At 39.2% G+C, this 14553-nt stretch overlaps 1 protein-coding gene across 1 annotated transcript; it reads left to right on the top strand.

The window, feature by feature from the left end:
* Window positions 1-388: 388 nt before the first annotated feature.
* Window positions 389-11413, top strand: LOC122668747. Its single transcript, XM_043865281.1, has 8 exons — window positions 389-577; window positions 822-954; window positions 2779-2882; window positions 4341-4512; window positions 7828-7968; window positions 8071-8287; window positions 8391-9191; window positions 9378-11413. Exons 1-8 carry the CDS (start codon window positions 546-548, stop codon window positions 11243-11245), a joined length of 3468 nt encoding a protein of 1155 aa, XP_043721216.1. The 5' UTR covers window positions 389-545; the 3' UTR covers window positions 11246-11413.
* The last annotated feature ends 3140 nt before the right edge of the window (window positions 11414-14553 follow it).

Here is a 14553-nt window from a genome sequence, read left to right as displayed (position 1 = left end):
AATAACGAGGTTGAGAGTGTGGGACCCTTGCGGGTCCGGACGAAGGCTTCGAGGCAAGGAACCGAGTTGACTGCTGAGACGTGGGTTCCATACATTATGTTTGACCCGTTTTAAAACCGAAGGAGTGGAGTCATACGCTTAAAATTATTCTAATGTAACGGCGAATACATTGTTCATAGCCTCGCTCTTTTACTATTTCAATCTATATTTCACTCTTTCCATGATCAATGAAGCACACGATCTATCACATTTATTATATATTTTAATGATTGCTTGAAGGGTAGTTTGGGCAGAGAAAAAGGTCAACTGCATTTGCCACCGCTATTGATTTCTTTGTTCGAGGCCAAACTTGACTTTCGAATCAAATACTGCGAAGCTTCCATCCCGATTTACTTCTTATTCGTAGGTGAAGATTTCGTGTAAATCGAAATTGCAGAGTTTGCTCTGTTCATTTAAGAGATTAACTCAATCTTCGCTCAGTTTTTTCATCTTAAATTCAGGCGTCGGCTGAAGAATCTTCATATCTGAAGGGTTTCAAACCAATAATGCTTCATAAGAGTTTCAAATCTGGAAAATGGTAACTTCTGTCAATCTTATCATGTTTTCTTGTTTAGGTTTCGCTTCCAATTCAAAATCACTCTTGAGGAACGGATTATGCTTGTTTAAATCTGGATGAAAGGATCGGTTAAGGTTTAAATGATTCACTATTTTAATAGAGATTTTGCGAATTATAGGGTTCTGTTATTAATCAAAACAAAATTGGTTTTGGTTTGCGATTTTAGTCTCATTATTTGAAATTTTGAATCGGTTGTTTGGTACAGCAAGACATCTTTGAAACTTGCGGTAGCTCGTATCAAGCTCCTGAAGAACAAGAGAGATGCACAGGTGAAGCAGTTAAGGAGAGAGTTGGCGCAGCTTCTTGAGTCTGGACAGGAGAGGACAGCGAGAATTCGGGTGTGCCTCATATCACTTTCGTTCTACAAGATAGCGTTCTTCATTCGATTGTCGTTATTTTACTTTTACAGCTTTGTGTCATTATATTTTTTCTTTTAGTTGCTGATTGAACTTTAGTTATTTGAAATCTGTTTCTTATAGCTTAGCATTAATCTTTTATCTTCTTGTGCTAGAGATAGTATGGTGCTTATTTCATGATTTGGAAGATTGAGGACAAAAAGCAACCTTGTAGTTTGATGGCTTCTCACAGCAGACTGTGGAAACTGCTCCTCAGTTTTGTTGATAATTAATTTACAATTATGGCTACATGAATCTTGTTCTATCACTCCATGCTATTTATTTAATACCATATCTGCTGTTTGTTACCACTCATGTATAATCGCAGCACCTCAATCCTGATCATCTTCAGCATTCCCCTTGTCCTTTTAACACCGTCAAATTTTTTTTTTTTGGGGATAAGTAACACCTTAAATTTACTCATCCTCTTCAACTTCTCTCTGCTCATATATATTTTATAACAAAACCATGACAATGAAAATAGATCCTATGGGTTAAATGTTAACCATCGATCTTAACCACTTGTATTCTATACATGCTTTTGTCAAACCTGCAATCTATATATTCTTTTCTAGTCCTGGTTACTTTTAAATTTGTTATCCTAAAGCATCCGTCGACATTCCTAAGTGGAATTTTCCCCTTATCTTGTGTCATTGATCAAAACAGTATAATCAGCAAAACCATACACCATGAAATTCACCCTATGTATGTCTGGTCATATCATCTATATCTATGCATAGAGGTGGGACTCAATGGTGATTGAAGTTCACTTTGATTGGAAACATGCTCACCTCTCCCTGAAGGCCTGAATGGTTCTAAAGCTAGCCAGAACTACATCATATTGTTCACCTTTCTGAATAAAGGTGAAAGGAGCTCCCCTACATTGGGACTGTTTGATGTTTAGATCATGAAAGAGTACATTTTGTGACTGTGTTCTTTATATAGATAATTATATTGAACAGGTGAAACTAAGTTGATTGTATTCAAATTATAGGCAATTCAACTCAACTCAGCCTTACCCCAACTAAATGGGTTGCCTGCATGGATCCTTTTTCTCCGATCAGCTTTATTCAAAGCCATACTTGTTAGTAGTCCTAAACTATCCATGTCTTTCCTCATCTCTTCTCTTAGAGTCATTTTAGGCCTACCCTTGGCTCTTTTAGCTCCTTCAATCTGAATCAATTCACCTCTCCGTACTGGAGCACTCAAAGGCCTCCGCTACACGTCCATGCTACCTCAAACGACTTTTTTCGCAACTTATCATGTATCGGAGCTACTCCAAAATGATGGGCAATACATAAATTGTAATACATGTTGGTAAAACAATTGGAAGGAAAACTCTAAATAAATGTTTAGCATATGTCAAGCAGTATGTGTGTGTTTAAGAGATGGATAACTCCAAATAAATGTTTTGTTATGTCCCAACAAGTGTCTGACACAACATTTGGACATGAGAAAAATCCGTGACTTTTTTATTTTCCTTACTTCAGTACCATGTTTATTCAGTTTAATAATTTGAATTGTCGAAATTGCGCATAAATTTTGAGTGAATTTTTTATGCAGACATTTGCATAGGTATGACTATTTACGTTTTAGGATACATAATCTTCTCATGCAGTAGTCAGTTAAATAAATGAGGTTATCTTGCAATAAATTAAAAAGGACTGCTGGATCTATAAAGGAGTCTCTATGAGAAGTGAAATTTTTTCTTTTAATCCCTTTTCCCCTTATAATACTTTTTTTCTTTTTTTTCCTTCCATGTTTCAGGTTGAACATGTAGTGAGAGAGGAGAAGACTATGGCAGCATACGATCTTCTTGAAATATACTGTGAACTTATTGTGGCACGCCTGCCAATTATCGAATCACAGAAGTATGTGTTTCCAGTTTATCTTTTTCTTTTTTCTGTTTCTGTTTAACAACCATTTGGTCTATATTGGACATTTAGAGTTTCTTCCTATATCCACATATTGGCAAAGTAGTATTTGCATCTGTCAGTCCATTTTAAACATCAGATATTTTTTTTTTTTTTCATTTTTATCTGTTGCAAACTCCTAAGAGTACCCCATTGTTTTTTGAGAATGCATAAAGAGACACCTGGGGAGTATCAGTTCAATACTTAAGTTCAATAACATCTTAAACCATAAATTCATGACAGAGCAGCTCCATCAATTCTTAACACAGGCATTACTCGTATTCATTTGATGCAAGGTGACTATGCTGCTCCCCCATCAGTTTGGTGATTATCCAAAATCATTGTTGCAAATTAAAATGGTTCATGGATTGAATTCCTGAAGTTGAGTAATTGCACTATGGAATGATTTAATTCACAATAAGGCAGAGCAGGAACCTAGTGAAGAGTTCTTAGTTCCTACTTTGTAGATTGTATAGAAAGAATTTGGTTTCCATTTTTGGCTTTATGCGCCATTTTAGAGCTTCCTAGGACAACCTCGGACTTGGAGTTTTATGGTGAACAACAGATCCCTATGGGGTTGCATCGAATCGCAAGGGAGGATGCACTTGGGCTACCAGTGCTTAGAGAATAGGTGTGCCTGTTTGTTGGGGTTTTGGATGGGGGTGAGCTCTCTTGTTGAGTCTTTGAGCGATCTTTGTATTTGTTCGGGCTGGGGTAAGGCGGGAATGTCCCCCCCTTGTATTCTTTATTCATTGATTATTTTCGTAATAAAATTCTAGGGTTTGGCCCGGGTCCCAGATAAGTTCGGGTTAAAAAAAAAAAAGAGCTTCCTAGGACATGGAACCCAAGTTAGAATAAATAGGGTAAAAATAGTTGGCCAGTTCTGTTAGTTTTGTAGAGTAGTGCTGGTTCTCATTCACCTGATTTCTCCATTTTAGGTTAGCAAAGAAATATTTATAATTACTTAAAATTGTATTTTTTTTATTTGATAATTAATTTCTTCTTATAGTGGTAGGCAGCTGGTATTTGGAAATCCATCTTGTATTTAATCTACTTATTTTTCAAGCTTTTGGATGAGGATCATTCCAGTCAAAAGGGGCAGAAATTCCCTGCTGGGTTGCAGATGTGAGCTGGGTATTTCATTTTTTCATTTGATTATGTTGGGTTATTAGAAGTCTTATTAACCAAGTTTTATTATTTAGTAAGCTAGATTGCCCTTGATAGTTCTAGTAACCAACCCCACACTCCCCCCAGGGCAAAAAAAGAAATCCTTAAATTGGCTCGTAAGTTTCTGTTTAGGGAATTATGTTACTGTGCTTTGGCTTATGATAAGTAGTAGTTTGATTTTCCTATTGTGGGTCTTTTATAAATGTTCTTGTACTCAAATTAAGGCTGTTTATTGTAATATGTTTCCAGAAGCTGCCCCATAGACTTGAAGGAGGCAATAGCTAGTGTGATATTTGCAGCCCCAAGGTGCGCAGACTTACCTGAACTGCTGGATGTCCACAAACATTTCACAGCAAAATATGGGAAAGAATTTGTTACTTCAGCTCTTGAGCTGCGTCCAGAATGTGGTGTGGGCCGCATGGTAAGTTTATAGAGTTTTTGTTGCAAACCTTTTTTTTGAAATTCAAAATTTGGCTTGTAAAGGAAATTTACCAGATGAATAGATTAATCCAAGGCTTACAACTTAAATTTAATTCTCATTTTACTGGGTATGGGGCTGCATGTGGATCTTGCATTGGTTGCTAAAAATTTGTTAGATTTAAGCAAACATTTGTTTTTTGATGATGACAACAACAACAACAATAATAAATTATTATTATTAATTTTTATTATTCAGTAAAGGGCATTGATTATAGTATTGAAATTGTATAAAAAAATATGGTTCATATGGATTTGGTTGAGTTTATGTTACTGGGACATGGCACTTTACCCCAAGCACCCATATCAACATGAAACAACATGGGCACACAGGTACAGGGTATGAGTTGGAACAGTTATGGCTTTCAGAATGGTTGGGCTGAAGGCAGTAGATGATGAAGAAGAAGTACTGTACTTGCAGAAGAAGGGGAAGAAGGTTGAAGTAGTTTTACTGCTGCTTCTTCGTCATTCAGCTACCTCTTCCTCATCTGCGTCAATGAATAGGATATATGTCCTTGTTGATTTATGCTTTACATTTAAGCCCTTGAAGGTTTAGTATATTTAAACACTTATTACTAAAAAAATATAAATTTCTTTTCATTCCTAAAGACAAATGAACCACATTTAAGCCCTTAAGGGTGTAAAACTTATGTAGCAGAAATTGTTTTACCGTGTAGGTAAGCTGGGTGCATGGTTTGTAATAAGATATACCCATTACTAGATATTCCAAATAATGATTATCTGTACAGTGTACTAGTCTATAGCTTACCCATGGACATTGGATCTATTCATCACTGCAATTGTTCCTCTATTCTTCCACTTTCTCTTCCCATTACTCCATAAACTGTTCTCTTTTATTAGGTGTGGTGGGGTGGGGAAAGTAATTTCATGTTAAACGACCAAAATGCATTTAAACATACTTAAAACCTAATGATTAAAGAATAAAGTTACATGAAAGGAAATTATATGTTATTTGTAGAAGCTATGATTCAGTTGAATAAACAACAAAAAAGTTGCATGATGAGCTACTGAATGCATTAAAAACTTTGTAATGCGATAGATAAAATTACATAAAGGGTTTGTCTGTTTGTAACCAAGAAGGTTACCAACAGAATTTGTAACCATACTTTTTTTCGTCCTTATAGAATGATGTGTCAATTTTGTAGAGGGTCTACTTAGGTAATTTTGCAAAAGCCTTGATCTCTTTATCGGATAACGTATTCATCTCAGTTGAGCCTCAGTTGAGAGGTTATTTTGGATAATTTTCGTTTACCCATTACACATTCACGTCCCTCATCCCGCTCCACTTCAACTCCTTCCTTGCCTCTGCCCATTCCACCGCCAGCACCATCTTTGTTCCCTCCACTGCTTATCTCACGCTCATTCTCATTGTTGTCGTTGCTTAAAGATTTAAGAGAACATGATGATTATTATGTACAAGAGGAAGGCAGGACACTTCAACAGACTGAAAGAAAATAATGTGTAGAAAACGAAGTTGTGGAAGGGATGGAGGAATTACAGGGAGGGATTCCCATCAGGGGAAACTTATAATGGAACTGAAGGCAGCAAGAGTTGTTAGTGTCAAACTTAACTTCCCTTTTATTTATTCCGCTTTCTCTGCAATTCCTGACTAGGAAAAAATTGCTGAATATTGCTCAGGAAAGGGCTTAGTACAAGATACCAGGAACTCGGTTCTATACAAGTATACAACTACTCTCAAACATGTCCATGGAAAAATGTAAGTTCCAATGTCAATGACCTTCCCCTGCCTCTACTCTGTTGTTCAAGAGGCTGTATTTTGTTGATCGATTTCTCACATCCCTTTATCTTCCTCTTCTTCGCTATATGCATCACAACCAACCTCCTCATTCTGACAACTCAGTTTTGCCATGTGTTTAGCAAGTAGTTTATCTTTCCGTTCGCTCACCTAAAGCAATGTGCAAAATTGGTTCCTCAAAAATAGAGTATATTGGATAATTTTCAAATTCTGGATCAAACAAACACATAAACGTTAATGGCGACATCAGAGCAATAATGTTTGGAGGTGGACCCGTCTACTCTCAAATGTAGTCGGAGTCGTCTCCGATGATGTCATGCTCCCACTTTTCACATCAAGATGCCGTGAAGTTGGAATTTTGAAGCATTTCCCAAGGACACCATTGTCTGTCCCCCGCCCCAATGCCGGCAATATCAGCTCCATACTTCTCTCCTACTCCATCGAATTCCATTAATCCATTAAACATGCTTAACCTTGCTTTCTCTCTCTATGAAATTTACTCTTGATTTGAAATCTCTGTTTCTATTGAATATTCTGAACCAATGGTCGATAGGTTTGGTTCTCCAATATAAGTTCCTGGAATTTTAGAGACTAACATAAGACATGAAATGTAAGAGGAAAATGAACACAGTCTCGTTGAAGATTGAACCTTCAAGATTGAAGAAAAGCAATTAAGAAAACACATACATTTGCTTTCTCTGTTTTTTGATTCACTTATCTGAAGGGTTACAACTGATGATGTTGCTGCTGCTGCTGAGGGATGGCTGTGGAGATGATAAAGGAGGTGTCTACGAGATGGAAAGAGGCATCAAATACTGTGATAGTCTTATAGACTGTATAGAAAAAGAGAATGGCCTGCAATGGAACTGTTCATCTTCTTCGACTGGCTCAGTTCCTGGGAATTTCTGTCAGGTCATCTTCTTTGTCAGATATAGGACATGTGAAAGCACTTTCAAATGACCTAGTTAACCTTTAAGGAAAGTTAGAACTGTAAACTTCAGATTTTTACTGCTGATTGTGCACTTCTGGTGAAATGACATTTTAATTCCCACATAGTAGAAAATATAGCAATATGACGAAGGGTAGAAAGAGAGGTTACAAATTAAGTTGTAACCACCTCTGTGACAAACAGATTTACCCTTACATAAAAGGATATTATGACTAGAATTTTCTTCTCAAAAGAATATAACTTTTGGTAGATACTGAAAACTAGGGTTACTTGCAAAAAAAAAAAAAACTACTAAGGGTGCTTAGTTTATTTCGTGGAGGATGAATAAAGGAATTAAAAATAACAATTTGGTGGATAAAATTGCATGAAAGCATGTAATAATTATAGATTTTCTTCTTAAAGTAGTTGAATTTATTTCCGTAATTAATAGAGCTACGGGTAATTTAATCATTTCATTGAGGACAACAAAACCAAAACAATCATATTAACTTTCATGAGTGGTAAAATCATTATGCTATGTTGACATGTTACAGATGGTTGAGAAGTTGTCAGCAAAAGCACCTGATGGTGGGACAAAAATAAAGATCTTGACTGCGATTGCTCAAGAACATAATATCAATTGGGATCCTGCCTCAATGGTAGATAAGGATTCAAAGCCTACTGAAGATTTGCTGGTAAGCACAATTGATTTCAGATTGATTCATTGTTTGCTTGATATTGCATTGTTATAGAATGAATAATAAGTACCTGCATTCGTATCAATCCTTGTTAAGCAGAATGGACCGAGTACCTTTGAGACTGCCAGTAAGACAACTGTGAAACCTCCTGATGCTCGACTCCCACCCGACCCTGGCCACAAGTATGAATCATCTACAAACCTGCCTGACCACAATGTAAGCATACCACCACTGAGTTCCCAGGTTTCTGCTTCTACAGAAACCAGTACTTCCACAAGAATGTCTGCTACTTTTAGTCCTGAGCCAAGAGCATCAGGTATGTGATTGTTACGTGATGTTGGATTGAATGGCAGAATATTCCATCACATCTTCCATTTACTCCTTCCGAGATTTATTATGCTGTTTTTCCTCATTTGCAGAAAGTAGAACTGAGCGGCAGGAATATGGACACCCATCTTCAAGGGATGAGAATGTCTTTCCCCTGAACAGGCATAACTGGAATATGGAGTTCAAGGATGCAACCTCTGCTGCACAGGCAGCTGCTGAATCCGCAGAGCGAGCTAGTATGGCTGCCAGGGCTGCTGCTGAACTCTCAAGCCGTGGTAATAATATGAGGCAGTATTCTACAGAATCAAATAAATCGTCTGTTTATGGATTCGGAAATGAAGGATCTAGAACAAGTGGCCAAAAGTCGCAAGAACCTGTTACAAAGGAGTCAGTGGAGGTGGTGAGGGGTGCACCAGGAAGTTCCACTGAGATTGGAAATTTAAGAATGCAGAATCAATCTAGAGATAGAAAAGAGACATTGCCTGGAGTAGCTGAAAACAAACTTGGTGAAGCTAGTGGTAAGAGAAGACCTAACAAGTCTATTTCTTCAGTGTCTAGTATAGCTTCCCTTGACAATGAAACACCAGTGGCTAGCTCCCAAAAGGCAGACAGATACTATGAGAAAAGGTCATCCTCTGCGGAGTCAATCAACCGCAGTTGGCAGGGCGGAAATTCTGAGAAGGCTGATTATGTTGATGAAGAAAGTCTGAAAAGACGATCTAGCCAATCTGAGGTAGAGTCTTTTTACCGGCAGCCACAGAACGAAAGAAGTGACTACACTGACAATTATGGAGATGGAAGAAGCAGAAAGCAGTCTAGCAGATCTTCTTCATCTCACACAAGTGCTGATGGTGATCACAATGATGTCGTATCTAATGTGAACCCGATAGAAAGTCTGAAAAGACGATCTAGCCAATCTGAGGTAGAGTCTTTTTACTGGCAGCCACAGAACGAAAGAAGTGACTACACTGACAATTATGGAGATGGAAGAACCAGAAAGCAGTCTAGCAGATATTCTTCGTCTCACACAAGTGCTGATGGTGATCACGATGATGTCATATCGAATGCGAACCCGATAGAATGTTGGAATGATGTTGATGACAACTCTCTCTTCAGTAATGACCGGGGAAATGTGCAAGTAGGCACTGAGCAATCGGTAGCTTTTGATGAATCTGGTTCAGATGATGACCATAATACTGATTTAGGGGCCAAGTATAATGGGCATGGATCCAGCTTTTATTTCCCTTCACCAGTTAGGGAATCGCCTCAATATCTCTCAACAGATAGAAATACATGGAACCCTATAGAAAACAGAGGTGAGTCCCTGGAAAAGAAGCCTAGTGCAGAAAAACATTTTGTCACAGAAGTAGAACCCCCTTTCAAGTCTTCTGAACAGCTGGAAAAATCTGGAGTTCCTTCTCAGTCCGAAGATCTCGCACCTCTTACATTTGACGATTCGGATGGCCTGAGTTCTGAGAGTGAAGATGTTGATTACCACATCGGTGGAAAAACAGGATCTGGCAGTGGGCTTCATAACACCTTTCCTAGAAGCCCATCATCACCCGAGAATGATAGGAGTCATTCATCACCAGTATCCTCTATTAAAAATGAAGTCAGAAGCATGAACAGAAAGGTTATTTTACAGTCCTCTTCTGATGATTTAGACTTCGAAGAAGCACAACTTGGAAGAAATCAAGATGTAAAACTGAATGCTGTTGGTGACTCTTCAGAAAAATATGGCTTCACTGACACGCCCACTCGTCAGCACAATAGGTCGAATGATTCTGCACAAGAGCCTTCTCATAGACTAGTAATTGATGAGCAGCCATTGCAGACTCCAAAATTTTCGTCTGCCAAGGAAATCAAAGTTGAGGAAAATCCCAGCACACTAGAATCACATTATACCATGAACTCTGAAAGTGAGCAGGGATTAAACTTTAGGAAATTGACAGGTGGTTTCCGCAACAAGGGTTTCCAACATCCTCCTTATTCAAGAGCTTCTTCAGGTGACACTTCACTTCCATCACGAAACCAATCAACAGTAGATACTCCAACTTCCATTGAGCAACCAAGTGTTTCCCTGAAGATGAAAACTCCGCTTTCTGGAATCCACGGTCAGGAGCCATACAATCAGAAGATGCACATTAAAGCTCAGAAGAAATCAAGCTCAGTAACCTCAAAACCCATCCTTGACTCAGATAGTGATGATGCCCATGAAGAACCTCCACGCCAAGCTGGTAGTAGGAGGAGTCATATGGATGGTAAGCGTGATGATGCCCATGAAGAATCTCCACGCCAAACTGTTGGTAGGAGTCATATGGATGGTAGGCGTGATGATGGCCATGAAGAATTTCCACACCAAACTGTTGGTAGGAGGAGTTATATGGATGGTAGGCGTGATGATGCCCATGAAGAATCTACACGCCAAACTGTTAGTAGGAGGAGTTATATGGATGGTAAGCTTTCTCGAAGGACAAAGGATTCTCCTAAACAGTCTGAAACAAGTACATCGGAGGTGGTATTCACACCTGATGCTGGCATGGGAAGGAATACCTCTAGGAGTTCCCCTGCAGCTGAACCTCTTTGGAAGCCTCAACCTGAGCTGATGAGATCAGGAAGTGCAGAGGATTCTAAGTTGTCAGCAACTAATGCCCCAGTCCAACAAAAACCTTCTACACCTAAAGCAGAGTCCAAATCCGCAGTACATCGAGAAAGTTCAAAGTTCTCTCCACCCAGTTCAGCAGTGGACCAATCATTTAATGTTTCTAAGGCCCTGCCACAGACTGCATCTTCGGGAAGCAGCGGAAGTCCAAATACATCAAGTATGAGAGGAGGATCAACATCCAGAGAGAACTCATTGAAGAAAGATGGCCATGTCCACCCAAAGCTCCCTGACTATGATACCTTGGCTGCTCACTTTCATTCTCTCAGGTCAAACCGCCGATGAGCATAGGTATATCTCTTTTAGTCCTTTTCATTGATGATTGGGTATTCTTTCATGGACCAGGTAGTTATAATCATTTAATCACATTATTTAATCTTGGTATGTGATAAAGATGTAAATTGTGTAAATGGATATCCCTACACATAGTAGTCATTGTTTGTGTTGTTTGCCGCTTGATTCATCCCTCTGCAGTGTTTTTGTAGAAACTTGCTGTAATAATGGGAGCCTGGGTTTGAGACTTAAATAAATCATATATAGTTCCAGTTATTGTTTATGCTTTTGCTGTTGAAGTATATTGACTCGGATCAAGTGAGGTTTCTATGAACGACGGAAAGAAACAGTGGTTGACTCTAGAGAGTTTCTTGAGTAAATAAATGGGAGAAGAGATGGGGAGGGTTTGGTTTGCATTAGACGTCAGTGACAGTTAAAAGTTTGGTCAATACTCAATAGTCAATACTATGACTAGAACTTCACAATCACAAGGAGAATGTAACCAGTTGCGTTCCCTACTTGTCATTCTAATGCAAACCCTTAAAGTTTAGAGATAGTGTGTTCCAAGTCACCATTTCAGTCCACCAATACCATTCTCGCATGAGCTTTAAACATTAGTTGAAAAGTCAATTTTGGCAACTTTGGTTGGATTTTTCAAAACGAAAGGAAAGTCTAAAATGATGAGACCAACATGTCTGAAAAATGGGTAAAATCTCAAGAGTTCGACTAGGACGGGGAATTGGATAGAGTTAATCTTAACCAGTTAGGTTAGCTAGAAGCGTGAAATCCAAATGATCTGAATGGTGGGTAATAAGTAATATGGAGAGGGTTCCCCTTCTGATTCTTCCAATAAGGGGTTGTTTAAGAGAGTTTTAATGGTCTGGGGTGTGTGGCATCGGATCCCTCTACTGCGCAGGTTGCCCCAACTGCCTTACTACACAGCCAGGGCCACACACAATGACTGCCTTACCCCTGCCTGAGTGCCTAGCCCAGGTGGGGTTAAGGCGGTCATTGCACACGGTCTTGAGTCTGTGCCATGTTGAGTATGTGTGGGGTACAGTGTTTTCATGTATTGGCATGCAAAAGTGTTCCACACACATTTCATGGGCGGAACCTTTTTCTTATATAATCACTCCTATTAAGAACAAGTCCAACACCGGACACAGTAGTCATCGACTCCTGTAATCAATCGTAAGTCGTAAAACATTGATTAGTGAGTATGTTGAGGGACTAATCTTGCATTGTCTATGGCATGGTTCGTATTGTATAGTGTATCAGTAGATATGGATCAGTATCGGTATCATTGGTTATTGATACGACCACGATACCGATACCTATAATAGTGGTCCATAGTGGGCATGGGTACTAGGGATAAAAAAAAGAGTGAGCAGCAGAGGAAGTGTGACACTGTGACTATGGGTGTAACAGTTGGTTAGGTCTGTAATTCATTATCGGTTTCTTTTGTGGTCTATAAAAATCAAATAGATAGCTATTGGTTCGGTCGAGTTCAATCCGTTATCAGTTTCTTTTTACAGTCTCTTAATCGTCCCTATATTGGTCTATTATCAGTTTGATTTCTTAAAAAAATAAAAACATGAATCATAGGGGTTTAATTGGATTTTATCAGTTTCTATCGAATACTTATCACCTCCAATTCGCAGGCACCTCTAATTCCTCCAATTCCTCTAATAGGGGGGAGTGGACCCCACCCTGGGCAGTGTTTTTGGGCAGAGGGTAGGGTGGTCATTTTTAGCCCCATGTGAGAAATTGGAGGAATTGAAGGGACAATGAATTGGAGGGGATAACGATTCGTTTCTATCCAAATGGCCAGTTTCGGTCTTTTCGGCCTGTTTGATAACACTTTTGATTCCTGATTCTTCCTGTTCTGCAGGAATAAAACAGGAATGAAATTCTGTTTGGTAACCGAATCTTACTCCATCATTTCTACAATATTTTCTGAACTTCTTCAATGCTCAGCTTTTGTAACCCCAAACTGAAAATGCTTTCTTTTAGGAAATTGCTTATGCAACTACTGAACATATATGACAGGATTCCTTCCCAAACCAAGTGGTGATCATTCAGTTGCGGATGCATGTTGGGGGTATCATTAAGAAGCCTTCGGCTTCGGGGCCTAGAAGAAATTTTTTTATGGCTATATGGGTATTTTGGTAAAATTGCTATATATGGTTTTGCTATACATATGTAACGAGGGTTCTTTTTCTATAACGCAATTTAAGAAGTGTGAGGACGAACGACTGCAACCCTATTCTCCATTGATAGTGAAATAGATCTCACCTCACTATGGACGTAGACAATCTTATCGAACCGCTTAAATCCTTTGTTCATTGTGTGATTGTTGTTTGCAATATCCATTCTTTTCTGCATCGAGATAGGTTTGGTTCTTTAATGCATCGATCAAACGATATGGTAATACAAAACTGGGTGGGCGACTGAGAGACGATAATCTCCATCTCCATTAGCTCCACCATTGTCATTGTCATCGGAGTCCAATGACTAATTTCCAGTCGTTTCAGATTAATCGCAAAAGTGACAGAAGTCAAAGGGGGAGGAACATCAAGCGAAGGTGGAAAAAGATGTGAAGAATCACATCAACAATGTGGTGTTTCTGTCCTGTTGAGAATCCTGGCGATGTGGTCAGTCACAGCGATGAGTTTATGTTCACCCATTTATGTCTAATCAATCTTCAACTAAGCTAAGGTAAGCTAAGCTATTAACATCCCTGTGAAGATCTGAGGGTTTAGGAATCTATAGATCCAGCATCCGAAAATGGTAATTAAGTCAATTTAATTGGCGAGTGCTTGGGTGGGCGATGAGAGTCCTGATCCGCTACTTCCTCCAGTCTGGTACTGTCTTGCACCCCACACACAAGCAAGGCGGAAAATACCGCTTTACCCTCCACTCGGACAAGATGCTCGGGCAGGGGTAAGGTGATATTTTTTGCCTTACTTGTGTGTGGGACACACACGACAGTACTGGGCAGGCAGAAGTAGAGGATTTCAGTTCGGGCGACGAAGAGGAAGACATGATAAAATTGCCTTACGAAGATATCGACCAACATATTGAACGGATGGGAGAAGAAAATGAGTAAATGACAACCAGAAATAGTCCTATCATCTTTGATATGATTTTTTTAATTGACCGCTAGATTGATGGATTGGGGTCTCCTGCTACATGTGGCTGCCCCAACCAACTGCCTTTCTGCGTCGACACAGTAAGGTGCAAAATGACCGCTTTACCTCCGCTCGGACAAGGCACTCAGGCAGGGGTAAGGTGGTCATTTCACGCCTTGTTGTGTCTGC

This window comes from Telopea speciosissima, chromosome 7 (assembly GCF_018873765.1).
Source record: "Telopea speciosissima isolate NSW1024214 ecotype Mountain lineage chromosome 7, Tspe_v1, whole genome shotgun sequence".
Lineage (NCBI taxonomy): Eukaryota > Viridiplantae > Streptophyta > Magnoliopsida > Proteales > Proteaceae > Telopea > Telopea speciosissima.
Note: the sequence above shows the minus strand (reverse complement) of the source record. Positions and strands in the feature narration are given on the sequence as shown.